Below are 23,548 nucleotides of genomic sequence, written 5' to 3'. Positions count from 1 at the left end.
AATCAAAGTTTGTAGAGTTATTAATCACCTCGTAGCTGATTTTTTTGGGGGGGGAGAAATGAATGGGGAAAATTACTTCTGGAAAAAGTGGGCAGCTCTATTGTGGTATAACTTAAAATGAACATGCTTTAATAGATGCTCTAACGAAGGCAAGAGCACAGTAGTGTGTGATGTAAGGCCGGTCTCAGTAAACACATGTTGTGTTTCAGCGTGATGGTGACTGACGTACAGCTGGCCATATTCGCCAACATGCTGGGTGTTTCACTATTCCTGCTGGTGGTTCTGTATCACTATGTGGCTGTGAACAACCCGAAGAAACTGGAGTGAGACTGGAGAGGTGAGCACACACACACACACACACACACACACACACCCACACCCACACACACCCCTGATCATGTCTGATGGGAGACTGACGTTTGCTCTTGCAGGATGTGGAAGGCCTCGGTGAACGAGGAGAACCGGAGGATGATCCAGCCTGTAAATCTGCGTTTTGTATGGAAATCATGGGAATAAATTGTCAGTGCGAGAGGATGTGTGTGCGTGTGTTTCTCTTGATGCGAATAACAAAGTCTGCGTTTCTTTCGTAAATACACATCTATGTTTATTGCTTTCTAGAGTTCACAGAGAAATGCATTTCATTCTCAGTATTTCACACTGAGTTTGATCAGGTTTCTGAACTGTGATAAGCAACACAATCCTATGCTAAATAAAATCTGCCACATTTTTCAATTACAAAACAAAGACACACACACTTAAAAAGGGTTTCCTTAGACACACAACACGTGTGTGTAGTGTTAGTGTTTGTGTTTATGGACGGTTAAAACAGCTGCAGCACTGCTGAATGCTGGGAAAGCACCACATCTCAGTCACCATTAAACATGAGGAGCTTCTGATGATCCTTCAGAGATCCTCAGGTCGGCAAAGATCTGTTGAGATGAAAGGCTTTAAGTATTAAAGTATTCATGCACACGGGAATGACCAATCAACAACACACTTCTCCAGCCGACCAATCAGAGCACAGTGTGCTTTCAGAAGGAGGGGCTTCATAGAGACAGGAAGTAAACAGAGCGTTACTGACAGACTGGGAAGAGAGGAGCCGCAACAATGGAGAATATGAGGAGAATAATCAACATTCAAGCAGGAAAACCTGTTCTAGTAGAGCCTGAAACAACATCAGGACTGTGTGTGTGTGTGTGTGTGTGTGTGTGTGTGTGTGTGTTACCTGTTTGTGTGTTTAGCCTCTCCAGAGGTCTTCAGCAGAGATGTGGTGGTCAGACACAATGAACCGTCTTTCCCAGACACACCTGAACACAACAGACTCTGAGTTACACGGATCCATCGCAGCGTGCATTAATATTCAAATCACAAGCTACAGATAATCAGCAGGGATGCATGCTGGGATGGGAAAATGTGTGAGAAGAACACGAGGTTTAACCCTGTAAAGCCCGACACATGGAATAACTAGCGCTGTAACGATACGCGATATGAAACCGAAATCGCGACACTCAGCGGTGTGAGAAGGCAGAATCACGACACACCCCTTCCAAACCCCAGAGTTATCCTTCCCGTCCAGATCCAATGCTACCACATCTTTACATTACTATTAGTATTATTTGAAGTTAACATTATAAAATACGTAGACCTACACCACAAAACTAGTTGAGGATAAATTATTTAAAATTGGGCAATTCCAGCGTTATGGACGTGACAATTTTGCACTCAAAACTTGAAATATAATTTCTCAGAAAATGCATTTAATACCAATATATTGAAACTTCTGTTTATATATCCATACTCCCTTAATAAAGGAGTCCAGACATTAGAAAAATATAAGTCTACACATGCATTTTATATTTAATACGAGGGAAATACACATGCGTTACGGACGTGACACAAAATTTTTTTAATGTTTAGGTGGCAAAATATTTTTTAGTAATTCTGTGAATTACACTGCGCAAACCAAAAGTAACACTAGCCACCGTATAAAGAAGTGTTGGCTCTCCACAGAACATAACATATTCATTTTATTTAATTTTTCGTGTTCACATTTATGAGGAAAAAACAATGTTACGGACGTGAGCGCTCTGAAAGCGGCACTAAAAGACTGTTCAAAACTTTCACAGAGACCTCAAACAGAAAGCACAAAGCCTTTCTTTAAAGTGAATTTCGTTTTGTATTAATTGTACGTTAATTTTAATCAATGTTTCATCAACCAATTGCCAGGATTTAATAAATAAGAAGTAAATATAGCAGACAATAGATAATCAGGACACGGAGGCGCCGGCACTTGAACTGGAGCTCGTCTCATAAATGAACCGAAACTCGGCGTATGAGGTAGCCTACTCGCCTCACAGACCTGAGACATATATCTATTGTCTACAGAAAGCTTGAAATCTCTGAAGAACAATTCAAAACGAAACAAAACTATGTAGTCCGTATGAAATGTGCATTTCTCTCTGGCGTGTTCACTACTGCGAAGATCACGAGTCAGCATAGTCAACTTCATTTTTGCAGCCGACACTGACACAGAAAACACTTGTTTATTAATAAACAATTTAAATGTCTCCTTGCTATATTTTACATATTCATAATCATTACTTTTGCCGATTCTTTGTGACAGCTTTTAGGTGCTTTATTGGCAGCGCCACCCTTACATGTTACATGAAGGTTATAGCTTTGGCTATTTATTTATTTTACTTAGGTACTAATACAATGATGATTGAGAAATTAGCAAATAATCCTTCCTCAAAAGCCTCATGATTATATTTGATACTCGTGACTTTTCTATAAAATGATGTCTGGATAGTCAAGTAAACCTCAGACAATATCAAAACTAACAATATCAAAGTTATTCTTGCGTTTACTTGATAAATATCAGTAAAGATTTCCCAGCAGAATGACACAAGCTGAAGGAGGACGTCTGTAAAGTTATACTAAAAGACTTTTACGTGCTAAAAAAGGTCTAACCAATCAGACGACAGGAGTTTGTGTGCAACAGCAACGTTTTCATCACGCTGAGCATTGATAGGCTTATTAAATATGATGCAGTAAGGCTTTATAGGGTTAAGTAAAGCTCGGGGCTCTGACCCGCCAGGTGCTTCTTGATGTCGGGTTTGATCAGCTTCCACACTCTCATGTTGTGCGTCTCGAGGCCCGTGAGCGGGACGACTGTGGACTGAACCCTCCGCACCGGGATACGGCTGGGCCGAGGCTGCAGCTCACATCTGAAACCAGAACACAAGGTAATATTGTAAGTAATTGTTTAAAAATTACCATTATGAAACGGAGTATAGATTTATGGATATGTTGTCATCAGTCAAACCATAATGTACATTCATTCATTCATACATATGTTTTCTCTACAGTAAGTATCAGGTGATGATGTTCACCTGCTGTACTCTATAGACGTCAGGATGTCCAGAGATTCCCGCAGCGGTTCCTAAAAAAACAGTCCCATCAGCATCTCAATCCATAATCCATCAGTGTTTATGAACAGCTCTAGTTAAATGTGTTTCTACCTGTACCGTGAACGCCGTCCTCTGATAGGATACCTGAGAGTGGGCGGGGCCTGATCGGCCAGCCTTGCCCCGACCACCACGTATATCATTAGATTGGCCGGCTGGGCGGAACTCAGGGCAGCTGTTGCCTAGGCAACAACACAGACAGGGTTACCTCGTTAAAAAAAAAAACCATTCTTGTAACCATGGTAACAGTGGAATGTGCTGGTAACTATAGAAACAGTCAGCTCATGTGAGCTACATTCACAGTGACTTGTGGAGTTTACAATATGATAAAAATATAATTTTGTATTTGGTTTTGCAGAAGCTGACGTGAGAAGGAATGATAAAGAAAGGCCAAAGGTCACAGAAGCAGTTTGAACAGAAGGATGTTTATTAGAAAAAAGATGAACCGCTCGGATTCTCCTATCAGCTCACGGAGAACAACAACACAAGATACACTGAATGACCATCATGTGCTCTACAGATTACTGCACTCCTTCAGTTTCAGCGCCATGAGCTTCTGTTACACATTCAGAGACGGATGAGAACAAACCATCAGGTCCACAGTGAGGAAACAGCTTCAGAATGAGGAGAAATTAAGTCAGAGATGTAGAGAGAACAGGAACAGGAAGTGACATCACATGACATCATCACAGCAGAGACGAAACACGACAGCGAGCGTCAGTTCGATTATTCACACACGGTTCTGCTAAGATGGCTAATGTTGAACTAGCCGTTCCGCCAGTGAACGCAGGTCCGACGTGTGCTGAAGGAATTCTGGGATTTCAGACCGTAGCGCCTGTCTCATCATGGATGTTATTCATTACAGAGGATATCTACAATGCACACACACACACACACGCACACTCCTCTCTCACACACTTTCTCTCTCTCTCTCTCACACACACACACCCTCTCTCACACTTTCTCTCTCTCTCACACACACACACACACACGCACACACACACATACACATACACATACACATACAGCAGAAGGCAGTCAGAATAAAGGCATTAAAGATGAAGTCCGGCGGTCACATGATGCTGGACAGACGTTACAGCTCACAAGATTATTACAAACACACACAACAAATCAAATAAGACATGAAACTGTGGGAGAAAGTAGAAAACACACACACACACACACACACACACACACAATTGCAACAGACCCATACAATACATTCACTGACTCATCTGATATTTCCTGGAGCTCACACAGTGTTGGCGCTTGCAAGGCCGAGGTCATGGGTTCGATTCCCAGGAAAAGCAAGAACTGATAAGAGTGTAAATGTGTTTCTTGTAATGCAGTGTGAGTCGCTCTGGATAAAAGCGTCTGATAAATGATCATATATTCACTCTCAGCATAAGAAAGGATAAAAGTGCGGCGTGACCATCGTGTTCTCACTAGTGTCCAATATCTTTAGCTTTCTCCAGAACACTATCATACTTCAACTTTCCCAGAAATAAAAAATAAACTTCAAGGATCATTGAGAAACATTTTCATGACCATCAACCACATCCACATCCACTCTCCTTCTCAACTCTCCGTTACTGTAGTGCACACACACTCGTTCTCTGTATTCAACAGATGAGTGTTCGGCTGCGCTGCAGTGATGCGAGTTTGGTGGTTAAACGTGTTCAACTGTCATGAAAATAATGCAAAAATAAAAGCTAGTGGATTATGCAAATTTATATAATTGTACTATAATGTTGGGCTGAAATGCGCCGCGTTTGCATGAGATTCAGTCATAATCGTGTAGTTTGAGCTCATATTACACTCAAGCAGAATGTAGAATCTCAATATCACTAGATTTAGTTGTAATAATAAATAAATATATATAAATAATAACTTGCTCTCTCACTCACACACACGTGTACGCACCCTCGCTCGCTCACTCACACACACACACACATCCCCTCACTCACTCACTCACTCTCACACTCACTCACTCACACTCTCACTCTCACACTCACTCTCACACTCACTCTCACACTCACTCTCACACTCACTCTCACACTCACTCTCACACTCACACTCACACTCACACTCACTCTCACTCTCACTCTCACACTCAATCACTCTCACACTCGCTCACTCCCTCGCTCACACCCTCGCTCACTCCCTCACTCACTCACTCACTCACTCACTCACTCACTCACTCCCTCACTCACTCCCTCACACACACACACACTGAGGGCCGTCACTCCGGGGCCGTCCTGCAGTCGCTCAGCTTGGCCTGTAGGGGGCGTGTGGAGAGGCTGGAGGGCTGGAGCGAGTACAGACCTGCTGTGCTGATGGAGCTGAAGGAGCAGGGGCCCGGGGTTCCGACGACACCCCCGGGGGACGAGGAGGCGGAGGAAGAGGAGGAGGAAGAGGAGGAGGAGGGAGAGAGAGCGGGGCGAGCGAGGGGCGAGCGGAGAGAGAGCCGCTGGTGCTGATGATGCGGACGCCTCTTCTCCTGAGCTTTACAGTCTAAAGCGGGACACAAACAACATCTCACATCAAGTCTCATTTATTTACACAGTGCTTTACACAACACTGAGTGTTTCAGAGCAGCTTTACAGAGAGAACAGGACCATAATGCAACACAGTTTGTTTCTAGAAGAACATAGCGTCACAGTCCAGCTTGAGTAAGATCAGTAATGGTTCATTTCTGTTGTAAAAAAGTTATTAATTTAGTTCGAACCAACAGTGTATGATTATGATTCAAGCAGCATTATAGATCAGAAGGCGGACTGGATTGAAACATTCAGAACATTATTACTGCTGGTGATATTTAGTGATTCATCATTAATATTGTGCTGGCTTGACAAAGATAAAAAAAAATTCAAGCTACAACCACCAAACTCAGGTCAGACGTTCAGACTGTTCTGACTCGGGTTGCTGCATGTTTTCTAACTGATCCGACATACGATTCTCGTTAAACGGACGATCAAAACTACAAAAAGTCCCATAGACTTCCATTGAGGGGGTCAAGACTTTTGCACAATAAGACTTTTCTAGCACAAAATGTTAAAACATGCTGGCAAAATGCTAAATCATGCTAGCAACATGCTAAATAATGCTAGCAACATGTTAAATCATGCTAAAATGTTAAATCATCTTAGCGACATGCTTACAACGTGCTAAATCACGCTAACAACGTGCTAAATCATGCTAAAATGTTAAATCATCTTAGCAACATGCTAACAACATGTTGAATCATGCTAACAAAATGATAAATCATCCTAGGAAAATGTTTAAACATGGTAAAATGTCTGATATCACGATAGCAACATCTTAGCAACATGGTAAAACATGCTAGTAACATGTTAAATAAAATGTTAACAACATGTTAAAACTTGCTAGCAATGTATTAAATAAGGCTAACAACATGTTAGCAATGTGTTAAATCATGACAAAAAAATATGCTACCAACGTGTTATGTTAGCAACATACATACACATACTAGCAATTCATGTTAGCAATGTTCTAAAACATGCTACCAATGCGTTAAATCATGCTAGCACCATGCTAATTCATGTGAAAACATGCTGAACACGCTACGGCAATGTGTTAAATAATGCCAGCAACATGTTAAATCATGCTACAAAAATGCTAACAATATGTTAGCAAAATGCTTTTCAACATTTTATTGACTTCTTTGATTAAATCTTCAAACTTTTAGACAAGGCTTTGTCAAGCCAAAAGATAAGGCCTGAGAGATTTCTTATCCTAAACTTCCGCAATCCCAATCTCAGCCAGCACAAGTCAATCATCCACACTGTATTGTGTCCCAGACTGTGACCTGACCTCTGACAGGCCCCAGGCTCCTGTGCGGGGGCCGGTGAGCGCCGGGGCCGTGAGCGCAGGCCGAGCTGCCGAAGGTGAAGCTGGGAGAACTCTTGATCTGAGACGAAGTCTGCCGGGATCCCTGAACATCTGCGATACTGTGTGTCCGAGCGAGCGAGTTCTCCGAGGCAGAGATGCTCAGGCTTCTGGGAAAACACACAACGAGATCGAAAAACATCCATCAGGACGAAGGTAGAAGAGATTTTAATGCCATGTCAGCAGCTGGGTAAGGTAAATATTATAGTTTTTAATTGGCTATGTCTATAAAGGGTTTCAGGGTCTTACGCAGGTTTCGGTGGGCTGCTGTTCTTCGTGTTTCTGCGGTTGTCGGACGCGAAGCCCTTGCTGTTCCTCACGTGTTTGAGGATGGAGGCGCGCAGGTTCATTAGGCTGCTGTGTTCAGACAGAACTAGCCGCGGCCACGGGTTACACTCCGCCATGTCCAGCGCTGCTATGGCAACCGCTCGCCCCACCTGTTCGTACACCTCAGGTGTGTATTTGGGCGGGAAGGCGGGCGGCGGAGGGGGCGTGGCTCTTCCGTTATCGTGACAGGCGGGTGGGATGGTGTTCACCGAACGCCCCGTGTTGTAGTTGCACTCCAGTGTGTAACTAAATACAAGCAAACACACACATTCGTTCAAACTCACGTCACAGCGCTTTAAAGGGATAGTTCTTAAAACTTACTGCATAAAAGTGCATCTATCCATGATAAAAGTGACATTTTTTAATATAACTCTGATTGTGTTCGTCTGAAAGAAGAATGTCATATACACCTAGGATGACTTGAGGGCGAGTAAATCATGGGCTAATTTAGATTTTTGGGTGAACTATCCCTGTAATATTTGACTGAGTTTGGTCCTGGGTCTGTACCTGTGGATCAGGCCGATGGTTTTGTGAATGGCCACACGTCCACTGCCCTCTTTCGACTGGCCGTCGCGTTTGTCGCGGGCGTACATGTTCTTTTCAGAGAAATTACAGCCCAGGAAATCAAAATGGGCACAGTTTAGTGAGATCAGCTTCGGATACAACATGTTCTCCACCTGGAAAGCAGGAAAATGAAAATTTAAACTAACTAAATTTAAAACACTTAAAATAACTTAATAAATTTCAAACATTGAAAATAATTGATTAAATTTAAAATATTGAAAATAATCGATTACATTCAAAACTCTGAAAATAACTGATTATATTTAAAACACTGAAAATAACTGATTATATTTAAAACAGAAAATAACTGATTATATTTAAAATAACTGACTAAATTTAAAATTATTTATTACATTCAAAACTCTGAAAATAACTGAATATATTTAAAACACAGAAAATAACTGAATATATTTAAAACACAGAAAATAACTGAATATATTTAAAACACAGAAAATAACTGAATATATTTAAAACACAGAAAATAACTGATTATATTTAAAACACAGAAAATAACTGATTATATTTAAAACACAGAAAATAACTGAATATATTTAAAACACAGAAAATAACTGAATAAATGTAAAACACTGAAAATAACTGATTATTTTTAAAATAACTGACTAAATTTAAACACGTAAAATAACAGAATAAATTTAAAATTATTTATTAAATTTAAAACAATTATAATAATTAATTAAATTTAAAACACTTAAAATAACAGATTAAATTTAAAACACTTAAAATAACTGATAATATTTAAAACACTTAAATTAACAGATTAATTTAAAACACTTAAAATAATAATTGATGAAATTTAAAACATTAAAAATGATCAATTAAATTTAAAACAGTTAAAAAATGTAAAAAATTTAAACAACTGATTAAATTTGAATGTTTAACAATGAATAAATGTATTTTTATGGCTAGAAATTTTAGGCAAAAAAATACATAAAAGTGCAATCACACAGCTACCATGTGTCGTTTTCGTGTCTCACACACACACACACACACACACACACCTGCTGACTCTCGTCCGTCAGGTTGTTGCCGTACATGAAGCATCCTCTCTTGGAGGCGTGGCCATGCAGGTCTATATAATACGCCACTCCGCTTTCCTGGGGCGGGATCTGCTCAGAGGGGGCGGGGCTTGTCACTACAGGGGCATCGCCTCTGCTCTGCGTCGATTGGTTCTCATCGCAAGGCCCCGCCTCCTTCTCGACTCCACCCTTCTCCCAGCTCTCCTCCAGCTGCATCGGGATTGGCCCATCTCCTCGCTCCGCCTCGTTGCGCTGGTTGAGAGAGCGCTCTAGCTCAGTGGGCGTGGTCACAGGAAGAGTGGTGTTTGATTGGTTGGAGGTTTTGAGGGCGGAGGGAGTGTTGTTGCCGAGGCGATTGTGCATGTGGTGGTAAAGCAGGAGAGATTTGGCGCCGTAGATGGAGGGGTGCAGATCTGGACTGGGGTTCACATACTGTCTGTTCAGATTCACACCGCGGGAGTCCGTCCTGCAAACACACAAAACACTCACATTTAAATTCATTTAAAGGTGCAGTGTGTAAGTTTTAACAGCATCTAGTGGTGAGGTTGCGAATTGCACCCAACAGAAGTTACGGTGGCCGACAGGAAGTGATGTCGTCGTCTGAGACAGCAGAGAGTAGCCAGTTAAACAATGAGGTTTCTTTACAAAGATTAATTAAGAAATTATGTTTACTTAATTATTCAGTAAAACGATGTTATTGCGAATATTATTGTAACTTGTTCATCATTGTGTCAGTGTTTTATTCGCTGACTTTAGCTGAAGCTTCTTTACACGAAGAACAACATAGTGACGAAATGCGTTTGTCCGTTCAGGGCCACCGTAGAAACATGTGGATGTAAGCGGACCCGCGGTGTGTGTAGAGAGAAATGCCTCATTCTAAGCTAATAAACACATAAAGCTTCATTATGTAAGGTCTTTATACACCACTGACAACATAGTTATGTTTATGATATTGCATTTCTGTCAACAGATCCTCCTAAATATTCCACAAAACACTGATTCAATAAAAAACTTGATTAATTGTAGCAGGAAATCGTCATTAATGTTGAATAAACACAAGCGCTCACAGATGACCTCTGACCTGTAATGACCCCTGACGACCCCGTCGGGGTTCAGCATGGGAATGAGTTTGAACACAAACATCTTGCGGAGCATCTGAGCACGCGGATCATCCCGACTCAAGATGAAGTTCAGGAAACCATTGAAAACAAAACTGGACGGCGTCTCTCCGGGATGAACTCGGCTGCTCAGGAAGAACACCTGCACACACACATCAGGAGGAGAGGATGAGGAACGGGAACGGAACGGCTGGTGAGTTTGTGCTAGTGCTGGGCGGTATACCGGTTCATACCGAATACTGCTGTTTATTTTTGTTATGATATGAATTTTAAATATCCCGGTGTATGTCGCTTTAACAACGTTGGGAACGCGACACTGTGTGAGAGGGTCTTTTCACTGTTCACTGGTGATGCTCAGATGTGTGTGTGTTACTGAGCCTGACGATGAACATGGAGAGGTTAAACCTGTATTAGCTATAAACTTGTATTAACTTGTATTAGCTAAACTTGTATTTGAAAGCTATAATTAATAGCTGTCAAATTATATTACAGTGTTTCCCATACATTGGTTCACAATATCAACACAGGCTTTTGTAAAATCTGTTTGTGGTTGGCATTGACATCGCTGAATAAACATGAGCACTGCACGTTTCTCAGTCTAAACGTGGCGCGGGTGTTTTTATATGAATGTGTCTGAAGTGAACTGATGGTCTTTAGAAAAGTTTCAATGTTATTTCAATTGAATCTTTCTTTCTCTTTCCTGATAAAGCAGCGTTTATGAGCCGTTACCGGGGAAACCGGTTTGTGTTCAGTCGTTACCGGGGAAACCGTCTTGTGTTCAGTCGTTACCGGGGAAACCTCCGTGTGTTCAGTCGTTACTGGGGAAACAACTTTGTGTTCAGTCGTTACTGGGGAAACAACTTTGTGTTCAGTCGTTACTGGGGAAACAACTTTGTGTTCAGTCGTTACCGGGGAAACTGCCTTATGTTCAGTCGTTACCGGGGAAACCTCCTTGTGTTCAGTCGTTACTGGGGAAACCTCCTTGTGTTCAGTCGTTACCGGGGAAACCTCCGTGTGTTCAGTCGTTACTGGGGAAACAACTTTGTGTTCAGTCGTTACCGGGGAAACCGCCTTATGTTCAGTCGTTACCGGGGAAACCTCCTTGTGTTCAGTCGTTACTGGGGAAACCTCCTTGTGTTCAGTCGTTACCGGGGAAACCGTCTTGTGTTCAGTCGTTACCGGGGAAACAACTTTGTGTTCAGTCGTTACCGGGGAAACCGTCTTGTGTTCAGTCGTTACCGGGGAAACCTCCGTGTGTTCAGTCGTTACTGGGGAAACAACTTTGTGTTCAGTCGTTACCGGGGAAACCGCCTTATGTTCAGTCGTTACCGGGGAAACCTCCTTGTGTTCAGTCGTTACTGGGGAAACCTCCTTGTGTTCAGTCGTTACCGGGGAAACCGTCTTGTGTTCAGTCGTTACCGGGGAAACAACTTTGTGTTCAGTCGTTACCGGGGAAACCGCCTTATGTTCAGTCGTTACCGGGGAAACCTCCTTGTGTTCAGTCGTTACTGGGGAAACCTCCTTGTGTTCAGTCGTTACCGGGGAAACCTCCGTGTGTTCAGTCGTTACTGGGGAAACAACTTTGTGCTCAGTCGTTACCGGGGAAACCGCCTTATGTTCAGTCGTTACCGGGGAAACCTCCTTGTGTTCAGTCGTTACTGGGGAAACCTCCTTGTGTTCAGTCGTTACCGGGGAAACCGTCTTGTGTTCAGTCGTTACCGGGGAAACAACTTTGTGTTCAGTCGTTACCGGGGAAACCGTCTTGTGTTCAGTCGTTACCGGGGAAACCTCCGTGTGTTCAGTCGTTACTGGGGAAACAACTTTGTGTTCAGTCGTTACCGGGGAAACCGCCTTATGTTCAGTCGTTACCGGGGAAACCTCCTTGTGTTCAGTCGTTACTGGGGAAACCTCCTTGTGTTCAGTCGTTACCGGGGAAACCGTCTTGTGTTCAGTCGTTACCGGGGAAACAACTTTGTGTTCAGTCGTTACTGGGGAAACCGTCTTGTGTTCAGTCGTTACCGGGGAAACAACTTTGTGTTCAGTCGTTACCGGGGAAACCGTCTTGTGTTCAGTCGTTACCGGGGAAACCTCCGTGTGTTCAGTCGTTACTGGGGAAACCTCCTTGTGTTCAGTCGTTACCGGGGAAACCGCCTTATGTTCAGTCGTTACCGGGGAAACCTCCGTGTGTTCAGTCGTTACTGGGGAAACAACTTTGTGTTCAGTCGTTACCGGGGAAACCGCCTTATGTTCAGTCGTTACCGGGGAAACCATCTTGTGTTCAGTCGTTACCGGGGAAACAACTTTGTGTTCAGTCGTTACCGGGGAAACCGTCTTGTGTTCAGTCGTTACCGGGGAAACCTCCGTGTGTTCAGTCGTTACTGGGGAAACAACTTTGTGTTCAGTCGTTACCGGGGAAACTGCCTTATGTTCAGTCGTTACCGGGGAAACCTCCTTGTGTTCAGTCGTTACTGGGGAAACAACTTTGTGTTCAGTCGTTACCGGGGAAACTGCCTTATGTTCAGTCGTTACCGGGGAAACCTCCTTGTGTTCAGTCGTTACCGGGGAAACCGCCTTATGTTCAGTCGTTACCGGGGAAACCTCCTCGTGTTCAGTCGTTACTGGGGAAACAACTTTGTGTTCAGTCGTTACCGGGGAAACTGCCTTATGTTCAGTCGTTACCGGGGAAACCTCCTTGTGTTCAGTCGTTACCGGGGAAACCGCCTTATGTTCAGTCGTTACCGGGGAAACCTCCGTGTGTTCAGTCGTTACTGGGGAAACAACTTTGTGTTCAGTCGTTACCGGGGAAACCGCCTTATGTTCAGTCGTTACCGGGGAAACCTCCTTGTGTTCAGTCGTTACTGGGGAAACCTCCTTGTGTTCAGTCGTTACCGGGGAAACCGTCTTGTGTTCAGTCATTACTGGGGAAACCGCTTTGTGTTCAGTCGTTACCGGGGAAACCGCCTTGTGTTCAGTCGTTACCGGGGAAACCGTCTTGTGTTCAGTCGTTACCGGGGAAACAACTTTGTGTTCAGTCGTTACCGGGGAAACCGTCTTGTGTTCAGTCGTTACCGGGGAAACCTCCGTGTGTTCAGTCGTTACTGGGGAAACCTCCTTGTGTTCAGTCGTTACCGGGGAAACCTCCGTGTGTTCAGTCGTTACTGGGGAAACAACTTTGTGTTCAGTCGTTACCGGGGAAACCGCCTTATGTTCAGTCGTTACCGGGGAAACCGTCTTGTGTTCAGTCGTTACCGGGGAAACAACTTTGTGTTCAGTCGTTACCGGGGAAACCTCCGTGTGTTCAGTCGTTACCGGGGAAACCGTCTTGTGTTCAGTCGTTACCGGGGAAACAACTTTGTGTTCAGTCGTTACCGGGGAAACCTCCGTGTGTTCAGTCGTTACTGGGGAAACCTCCTTGTGTTCAGTCGTTACCGGGGAAACCGCCTTATGTTCAGTCGTTACCGGGGAAACCTCCGTGTGTTCAGTCGTTACTGGGGAAACAACTTTGTGTTCAGTCGTTACCGGGGAAACCGCCTTATGTTCAGTCGTTACCGGGGAAACTGTCTTGTGTTCAGTCGTTACCGGGGAAACAACTTTGTGTTCAGTCGTTACCGGGGAAACCTCCGTGTGTTCAGTCGTTACCGGGGAAACCGTCTTGTGTTCAGTCGTTACCGGGGAAACAACTTTGTGTTCAGTCGTTACCGGGGAAACCTCCGTGTGTTCAGTCGTTACTGGGGAAACCTCCTTGTGTTCAGTCGTTACCGGGGAAACCGCCTTATGTTCAGTCGTTACCGGGGAAACCTCCGTGTGTTCAGTCGTTACTGGGGAAACAACTTTGTGTTCAGTCGTTACCGGGGAAACCGCCTTATGTTCAGTCGTTACCGGGGAAACTGTCTTGTGTTCAGTCGTTACCGGGGAAACAACTTTGTGTTCAGTCGTTACCGGGGAAACCGTCTTGTGTTCAGTCGTTACCGGGGAAACCTCCGTGTGTTCAGTCGTTACCGGGGAAACAACTTTGTGTTCAGTCGTTACCGGGGAAACCTCTGTGTGTTCAGTCGTTACTGGGGAAACAACTTTGTGTTCAGTCGTTACCGGGGAAACTGCCTTATGTTCAGTCGTTACCGGGGAAACCTCCTTGTGTTCAGTCGTTACTGGGGAAACCGTCTTGTGTTCAGTCGTTACCGGGGAAACCTCCTTGTGTTCAGTCGTTACTGGGGAAACCGTCTTGTGTTCAGTCGTTACCGGGGAAACCTCCGTGTGTTCAGTCGTTACCGGGGAAACCTCCTCGTGTTCAGTCGTTACTGGGGAAACCGCTTTGTGTTCAGTCGTTACCGGGGAAACTGCCTTATGTTCAGTCGTTACCGGGGAAACCGCTTTGTGTTCAGTCGTTTCCAGGGAAAAAGCTTTGTGTACAGCCGTTACCGTGGAAACCGTTCTGCCACTCCTACAGTGCCTCCAGCTGGACATCTTTATAAACACTGCAACACTGTTTTTTTCTACAATATTCACTCATGACAGTAAAACAGGGCCTTCTAACTCAATCTACTGCAGTATTTCCTCTCTCAATCAGTAGAAAATGTGGTAAACACCCAGTCATGCTTGAAAAATATAATAATAACGTCATATACCGTGAAACTGGTATAACTAAAAAAATTAAAAAATTAAAAAGCCCTGTTATGTATTTTTGGTCATGCCGCCCAACATTAGTTTGTCCAAGTGTAAGCGTGTCTGATACCCGTTTGCCAGTGAAGCAGTGCGGTCTCGGGGTGCTGAGGTCCGGGAAGAGTCTGTCCAGTCGCGGCTCTCGCTCCTCCAACAAACCGTGACACGACGAAACCGTGATCAGATCCACCCGGTGCCCGTCCAGAGAGTGGCACAGCAGCTCACGGTGGAAGTACACGCTCTCCACTGGACTACAGAGAGAAGGACACGTTCAGTTACTGGGAGAATGTGTGCTTTTTAGGAAATAAGAATAATGCAGAAGAAAAGCATTTAAATGTGTTTCAAATATATTGATGTATAAATAATGTATAAAAAGGGAAACAAATGCAAAATATGCAATAAAACATTTTTGCAACGAAAACACAGGCTTTTTAACGTTTAAAAAAATGTGTAATAAAATATAGTGTTTAACATTTAAAAAGGAAAAGAATGCATAATGTGCAATAAAATGTGTTTAATATTTAAAAAAATGAAAATAATGCTAAATGTGCAATAAAATATATAGTGTAGATCTAACATTTAAAAATAAAAATGATGCAAAATGTGCATTCAAATATATAGTGTTTAATTTAAAAAAAATGAAAATAATGCAAATGTGCAATAGAGCACACAGTGTTTGCTGAAGATGTAAAGCGTGCAGGTGCAGTGATGATGCAGTGATGATGCGTGAGGTACCTGCAGGGCCCCAGTGTGTGTGTGTGTGTGTGTGTGGCACTCAGGAACTTCTGCTCGAGCTGCAGCATCATGTCCTGACACTCCGTGTACGAGAACGGATAACAGAAGGAGAAATACGTGGTGACGCCTCGGACGTCCAGCAGGCGGTGAACAAACGACAGGATGAACTGACTGTCCGACATCTGCACACACACACACACACACACACACACACACACACACACACACACACACACACACACGCTGAGCTAAATGTATTCAGGAGTTATTTATGACTGGATAAAAATAGCAGATTATTTTTAGACATGAACCTGAAATGACACAATGTGTTAGAAGTATATTTATCCTGAAGAGTGTGTAAGTGTGTAGTGTGTGTAAACCTCAAACGTGGGTCTGTCCCGAACCCTCTCCCAGCGTGTTTTCACGGGCAGCGCGCGGACGAACGGAGCCATGCCCTGAGAGTAAAGCTTGCTCTGTTTGTTCATGTTCATCATGTTGATCTTCAGGAGTTTGCCCGGTAACATCCCTCTCACGCTGAAGTAGAACCACGACCTGCGGAGACACACGAGCTGTAGAGGTCATGAGGTCAACATCAAATCACTCGCAGCAACACCAGGAACGTTAATGAGGTTCAGTTTTTATTAGTGATGCAATCTTTTACCAAAATGCTGACAGAAAATTAAAGTTTGCGTTTAGCGGAAGACGGAAACCAAAACCAAAAAATTTATTTAATAATCAATTACACTTTTGTGGATATGTTGATGATATGGGGAAATAAGACTTAAACATAACTACTGGTAACTGTGTGAGACACTCGTTTGCCAGAGAAACTATCAAATATAGTGTTTATTTAACATAAAAAAAAAGGAAATTATGCATTTGTACAATAAAAAATATAGTGTATATTTATTTATTTTTAAATGAAAATGATGCAAAACATGCAATAAAATGTAAAGTTTTTATTTAATATTTCAAAAATGAAAATTATGCAAAACATGCAATAAAATATATAGTGTTTATTTATTTATTTTCTACAATTTAATTCACGCAGAATGTGCAATAAAATATAGTTTATTTAACATTTAAAAAAAATGGAAATTATGCATTTGTGCAATAAAATATATAGTGTATATTTATTTATTTTTAAATAAAAATGATGCAAAACATGCAATAAAATGTAATGTTTTTATTTAATGTTTCAAAAATGAAAATTATGCAAAACATGCAATAAAATATATAGTGTTTATTTTTATTTATTTTTAATTTAATTCATGCAGAATGTGCAATAAAATAGTTTATTTAACATTAAAAAAAAATGAAAATTATGCATTTGTGCAATAAAATATATAGTGTATATTTATTTTAAAAAAATGAAAATTATGCAAAACATGTAATAAAATATAAAGTTTTTATTTAATATTTAAAAAATGAAAATTATGCAAAACATGCAATAAAATATATAGTGTTAATTTAATATAAAAAAAAATGATAATTATGCAGAATGTGCAATAAAATATAGTGTTTATTTAACATTTTTGTAAAAAATGAACATTTTGCAAAACATGCAATAAAATATATGTATATTGTATATTTAATATTTTAAAAATGAATATTATGCAAACCGTGCAATAAAATCTATGTGTGTGAATGATAAGTGATTGAGCTTCACACCGGTTGCCGTTCTCAAACTCTGTGGTTGCGCAGTCCGGTTTGGTCCAGACGTTGAACTCATAGTCGTGTTGCTGAACTGAAGCGTTGGCCGGCCGCACACTCTCAGCGTCCAGATCCACTCGATCCACTCGCTCCACACGAGCCAGATTCCCAGAGTCGAAGCGGGAGCTGAACACCACATTCCCAAAGCGGAACTCCATGACCAGACGGAGGTTTATGCAGCGCCGAGCAGCTTCATCTCCACAGCTGAGGACAACACACACACACACACACACACACACACACACACACACACACACACACACACACACACACACACACACACACACACACACCTGAACAACTGTGTACAAGAAAACCCTGACACACAGGACATCGAATACCATCCTTGACCTCTGACCCTTCAGCCCTGCCTGAGTCTGGACACATCAGCACTGACAAAGATTCAACATTTAGAAAAAAGCCATAAAGACCAAGATCCTCACACACACACACACACACACACACACACCTTCAAACGAGACGTGCCTGTTCTGCAGGAGAGAAGCTGTAATGATCATGCTGGAAAGACAAGCGCTGTTTCAGGACTAATAAAATCCCCCACTCCACATACACTCTCTCACACACTCTCTCACACACACACACACACACACACACACACACACACACACACACACACACACACACACACACACACACACACACACACACACACACACACACACACACACACACACACTCTCTCTCTCTCTCATACATACAACACATACACACACACTCTCTCTCTCTCACACACACACACACACACACACACACACACACACACACACGTATACTCATTCACTCACACACACACACATCCACATTTATACACACTCTCTCATACACACACACACACACACACACTCTCACTTACTCACACACGTATACTCATTCACTCACACACACATATTTATACACACTCTCTCTCTCACACACACACACACACACACACACACACACACACACACACACACACACACACACACACTCTCTCTCTCACTTACTCACACACGTATACTCACACACATTAATACACACTCTCTCTCTCACACACACACACACACACACACACATTAATACACACTCTCTCTCACACACTTTATTACACATTTAGCTTTTTTCCCTTTTTATACATGAATATATTTTTAAAAACATTTTCTAAAGCCTTCCTTTCTCCCTGTAACTACTGAGTTAAATCTTGCTATTTCATTTTGCAATTTCTAGTTTCATTTTCTTTAGAGGTTCCAGAAATAACACACTTCTCCAAAACCATAGTAATACCATGGTACTGGAAATTAATATTTAATTAATGCACTTCATATATTTACTATAACTGTCGTCGTTGTTGTATTTTGAGAATACATGATAGCATGATATTGCTCACAGTGCCCGTGATATAATCAGACAATAGCGCGGTGTGTGCGTCTGGGTCAGCACTGCACCGTCTCGGTGACATTATGGGATTCAGATATATTATGCGAGCCTGTATCATTCTTCATCGCTTGCTAAATCATAAACATATGTTCATTTCTGAATTTCTCTGAGACGTTGATGCACATCAGCAGCGGCTAGTGTTGATTAGCATTCGCTAGCTCTATAATAACAAAATCAGCACTGGTTTCCAACGAAACACATCTGTTGCTTGCAGAATACAAAACTACACACAAAACGAAGCAAGAATGCGTTTGTCATCGCTGTGTTTAGAAAAAATACCTGTTTATTCCTTCCTCGTCAGCGATCACTAGGCGACTCTTTAAACCCAAACAAACCGCTCGTCATCAGCAGCCTGACTCACAGGAGCAGCGCACTGTCTTCTGATTGGCTCGCGAATACAGCGCAACCCAGCTGATTGGCTCACGCGATAGCTTCGAGCGCAGCGATTGGTTGGTTTGACGCCAAGTACGTAGTAAACCGGAAAAAAGGCTAGTAAACACTGATCTATATAAATTAGGTATTTTTGTAAAGATCAGTGCGTGTAAACCATAATTAAATAATACTAAAATATCTTAAATTGTTTTTAATGCTCGTCGAGGGTTAAAATGGAAGCCTATTTCCGCCACATAAGAGAAAAAGTGTGGAGGATGCGGGCATCGATCCCGCTACCTCTCGCATGCTAAGCGAGCGCTCTACCATCTGAGCTAATCCCCCGCGCACTACAAGGTTCACTGCATACTACTATATAGTGAACTATATAGGGATGTATGTCAGAATAATACACAACCGACAATAACGAGTGTGCTACAACAGTTTCCGATGCCTAGTGAAACCAATTAAGAAAATGTATACAGGTCCAAACTGGTCTGAGCTCCGAAAGAGAAGGACATATGTTGTTGTTGTTTTGATCACTTTCAGTCTGTTCCACTCAATAAACACTACTATAGTTACATTTCTACAACGTACTTTCGGAACGATTTCTTTTTTCCTGATGTTAAACGATAAAACACTGACGGCCTGTCAGGAAGCCAGTCAGAATCCATTCTCATTTCGCATTTAAAATGGCAGAGACATTGATTGGAGAAGTTAATCGCCGAGGTCCAGAAAAAATCCACCACTTTTTGACAAGTGAAATTAACCCCCTTTTCAGAAAGAAAATGGATATGGAAAACAATCGTTCATACCTTCTGAATAAATTGTGAGACGGTTTCGACAACATTTTCTTGCTTCATTTGAAGTTGCGGTGAAAGACTAGTGTTGTTTTTACTTCACTATATTGACTACAGCTAAATTCACTGTTAGATTATTAGAATCATTACACTAACTTCACTCAAAACACGGCATGCTGAGGACATCTGCTGGTTAAAGCCTGTAAATGCAACGAGAACAGCAAAAACATGTTCAATGACACTGTACACACTTTTAAACCGCAGCGCGCGGCCTTAGAATAAACAGACCGTTATAGTTCGAACGCAAATATAGTTATTATCGTTATAGTTATCATCGTTATAGTTATCTTCATAGTTATATTATTGGTGTCAACGCACTTCAGCCGTGACTTATTCACGATACAGCACTCGAGTACCTTATTGCTTTTATAAAACGGTAACCACGCAATACAAATATTAAAGCCACAAAAATATGTATCGATGCAACTTTCATTAAGTAAAATCACTTAAAGCCTTCCTTCCGCCGGAAAAAATAGTCCCACCCTGACCGCGAACCGCAATAGAAGTTACATCATTTCGCCAGTAGATGGCGGCACAGACTGTCTTTATGAGTGAGTCAGGCAAAAGAAAAGACTTTTATATTGAAACGACTCAAACTCGTGAACACGGAGAAGCAAGACCCAACTAATGACTAGCGCCCGGGAAAACCCGTTAACAAGATATCGCTGCGGACATTTAAACGGATTTTTTATTAAGAATATAGCTAGGACTGACCTGACGGAAAATGCTGGAAAAAATAGTCCCACCATGACCGCGAACAGTTACATCATTTCGCCAGTAGATGGCGGCACAGACTGTCTTTATGAGTGAGTCAGGCAGTAGAAAAGACTTTTATATTGAAAGGGCTGAAACTGACCTGAAGGAAAATGCGCCTTTATCTACTGTAAGTGCAGGTACAGTCGCTTACTCGATCTACTCTATAAGCTTATTATTAATGAGAACTATTATGTTTAAGTTGCTAAGAGTGGTTGCTATGGGTGTTGTGTAGTGATACATAGGCCCGTTGGGTGAAGCGGTAGCCGTGTCGTGAATAAAACACACCTATTGACCAATCAGAATCAAGGACTGGAAGTAGCCGTTTTATAAAATTAAAAACAAAATAAAAAAGTCTTCCTTCGAGCCGGATTCGAACCAGCGACCTAAGGATATCAGTGCATCACCTCTACAGTCCTCCGCTCTACCAACTGAGCTATCGAAGGGATTGAAGACTGGAGGAATAGTATCAGCTATGAATGTACACAATACCCACAGCGGTTCACTTACTCATCACTTTATGTTTTTATAAATCCACAAATAAATTCTATGATGTTAATTTTATGCATCCATACTTTCTCACACAAATTATTGTATTTATACATTCAAACAGAAGCATTTGGGTTCAATCACAATGAAAATCGCAACACAACAGATGGAATGAGCAGAACTGAACAGCATTGGTTGATTTATTTATAAATCATTTACAAAGTAACAAATCAGCTCATCTTACAGGACACACACCAGATTCAAACTTTCAATAATGTGTTAATCTGAAACAGAACTGAACCTCTGGCAAATCCCAAACGGGCCGAAAGCAGAGGGTTTGGGTTTGATTCGCAGTCTAGCACGTCAGGTTCAGTCACGGATGCTTTAGTTGCTTCATAAGGGACAGAAACAGTAAATCATCCAATCACATTAATATTCAGTGTTCAAGTAAAGAGCTCAGCCAGCAGCAGTAGTCATCATCAGTGATCCGTCTCGGTCCTTCACCACAGACATGTTTCATTCGGAACAAGAGGCCCATCACTGGTTTATACACACACACACACACACACACAGAGCTGTAGATGAGGTGTGTGTGTGTGTGTGTAAAACAGCCTCTTTTAACTCCGCCTGGATTGGCAACTTTGTGTAAAATAAACATCAAGAAAAACATCTGCATAAAAGACAGAACTGTCAGTACAACAGATATAAAATCTCATGCAAATTGACAAAAAAAAAGCAAAAGAGGGGGAGGTGAAGAGAAACGTCTGTTTAAAAGTGTGTGTGTGTGTGTATCACGCTCGTGACAGCAGCTCCTGCGCTCGGCTCTTGAGGGCCGTCGTGGCGTCCTGCAGGTACACCCAGGTGCTGTTCGTGAAGGACCTCACGTGGTTCTGTAAGCAGTGCAGAGAAACCTCGCCACTACAGACACAAAACACATCGCATGCATTCAATTAATACATTTTTGATTTGCATAACTTAGTTTCCTCTGATAACAGACACTCTGAATTGTAATGTGGACTCATGCACTTTCTGTAAAGCGGATTTGAAATGATGTGAAAAGCGCTGTACAAATAAATGTGAATTGAATTGCTAAACTCATTAACATAAGACCGCCCACATTCACACATCATCACGTGTTCAGCAACTCAGAGCCACTGTTACTCAATTCACATGCGAGGACGTTAGCCAATCATAACAGAGGTTATTTGCATATGTAAGTTCTAAAGGGGTCATTAAATATATATAAAGTCAATCGATAAAAATATTTTAATATAATTAAGTAAAAAGCAGACAATATTGTGCCTCAAAATAACATAATACTAACTTCTTATTTATTGAAATGTTGTATAAAAATCAATATCACATTTGAACTCAAATTTGGACAAAAACAGCACTCGTGTGATACGAACACGTCACAATATTCCTCATAATAATTCATGCGCAGAATAAAGGGGCGGGGCCTGGTTGAGTTAGTTAGTAGTGTGTTAAACTGGCGGTTATGGAAAGGGGCGGGACATTTCCCAAACACACTCGCAGCGCTCGACCAATCACAACACACTGCTCCAGCCGACCAATCAGAGCACAGTGTGCTTTCAGAAGGAGGGGCTTCATAGAGACAGGAAGTAAACAGAGCGTTACTGACAGACTGGGAAGAGAGGAGCCGCAACAATGGAGAATATGAGGAGAATAATCAACATTCAAGCAGGAAAACCTGTTCTAGTAGAGCCTGTGTGTGTGTGTGTGTGTGTGGTGTGTGTGTGTGTGTGTGTGTGTGGTGTGTGTGTGTGGTGTGTGTGTGGTGTGTGTGTGTGGTGTGTGTGTGGTGTGTGTGTGGTGTGTGTGTGTGTGGTGTGTGGTGTGTGTGTGTGTGGTGTGTGTGGTGTGTGGTGTGTGTGGTGTGTGTGTGTGTGGTGTGTGTGTGTGTGGTGTGTGTGTGTGTGTGGTGTGTGTGTGTGTGGTGTGTGTGGTGTGTGTGTGGTGTGTGTGGTGTGTGTGTGTGTGGTGTGTGTGGTGTGTGTGTGTGTGTGGTGTGTGTGGTGTGTGTGTGTGTGTGTGTGTGTGTGTGTGTGTGTGTGTGTGTGTGTGTGTGTGTGTGTGTGTGTGTGTGTGTGTGT

General features: G+C 42.2%; 3 protein-coding genes across 4 annotated transcripts in view; 1 reads left to right on the top strand and 2 right to left on the bottom strand.

Annotated features, from left to right (window-relative positions):
• The first annotated feature begins 210 nt into the window (after window positions 1-210).
• On the top strand, window positions 211-529 carry ost4 (oligosaccharyltransferase complex subunit 4 (non-catalytic)). The gene is made up of 2 exons (XM_082166880.1): window positions 211-337; window positions 432-529. The coding sequence occupies exon 1, from the start codon at window positions 214-216 to the stop codon at window positions 325-327; it is 114 nt and encodes a 37-aa protein (XP_082023006.1). The 5' UTR covers window positions 211-213; the 3' UTR covers window positions 328-337; window positions 432-529.
• Window positions 530-578: 49 nt separating this feature from the next.
• On the bottom strand, window positions 579-19,639 carry agbl5 (AGBL carboxypeptidase 5). 2 transcript variants are annotated; one of them, XM_082166771.1, is made up of 16 exons: window positions 19,243-19,639; window positions 17,488-17,733; window positions 16,197-16,368; window positions 15,817-15,998; window positions 15,155-15,332; window positions 10,386-10,564; window positions 9,287-9,770; window positions 8,211-8,380; window positions 7,626-7,949; window positions 7,302-7,483; window positions 5,793-5,981; window positions 3,522-3,649; window positions 3,393-3,442; window positions 3,091-3,227; window positions 1,226-1,307; window positions 579-929 (listed from the first exon to the last, which is right to left on the bottom strand). In XM_082166771.1, the coding sequence occupies exons 2-16, from the start codon at window positions 17,685-17,687 to the stop codon at window positions 914-916; spliced, it is 2,673 nt and encodes an 890-aa protein (XP_082022897.1). In that variant the 5' UTR covers window positions 17,688-17,733; window positions 19,243-19,639; the 3' UTR covers window positions 579-913. The 2 variants fall into 2 exon arrangements, with proteins under 2 accessions (XP_082022897.1, XP_082022896.1); XM_082166770.1 differs by having other exon boundaries at window positions 7,302-7,486; window positions 19,243-19,638.
• A 1,977-nt stretch (window positions 19,640-21,616) lies between these two features.
• tmem214 (transmembrane protein 214) overlaps window positions 21,617-23,548 on the bottom strand; it is a 13,323-nt gene continuing 11,391 nt past the window's right edge. The window contains exon 16 of the mRNA XM_082166781.1: window positions 21,617-22,352. Within this exon, the coding sequence (XP_082022907.1) occupies window positions 22,226-22,352 (127 nt within the window). The 3' untranslated portion in view covers window positions 21,617-22,225. The remainder of the gene's footprint in view (window positions 22,353-23,548) is intronic.

Source organism: Leuciscus leuciscus, assembly GCF_965113295.1.
Source record: "Leuciscus leuciscus genome assembly, chromosome: 4".
Taxonomy (NCBI): domain Eukaryota; kingdom Metazoa; phylum Chordata; class Actinopteri; order Cypriniformes; family Leuciscidae; genus Leuciscus; species Leuciscus leuciscus.
The sequence above is the reverse complement of the archived record's forward strand: the minus strand, read 5'-3'. Positions and strand labels throughout refer to the sequence as shown.

What these genes read in the sequence shown, in the direction of transcription:
- ost4 (XM_082166880.1), top strand. Translation starts at nt 214, where the DNA reads ATGGTGACTGACGTACAGCTGGCCATATTCGCCAACATGCTGGGTGTT.
- agbl5 (XM_082166770.1), bottom strand. Translation starts at nt 17,687, where the DNA reads ATGGAGTTCCGCTTTGGGAATGTGGTGTTCAGCTCCCGCTTCGACTCT. An exon ending in GGGACAGACCCACGTTTGAG is followed by an intron (nt 15,999 to 16,196) that starts GTTTACACACAC and finishes GTGTGTGTGCAG; the next exon opens with ATGTCGGACAGTCAGTTCAT. An exon ending in AGCAGCCCACCGAAACCTGC is followed by an intron (nt 7,487 to 7,625) that starts GTAAGACCCTGA and finishes GTGTTTTCCCAG; the next exon opens with AAGCCTGAGCATCTCTGCCT.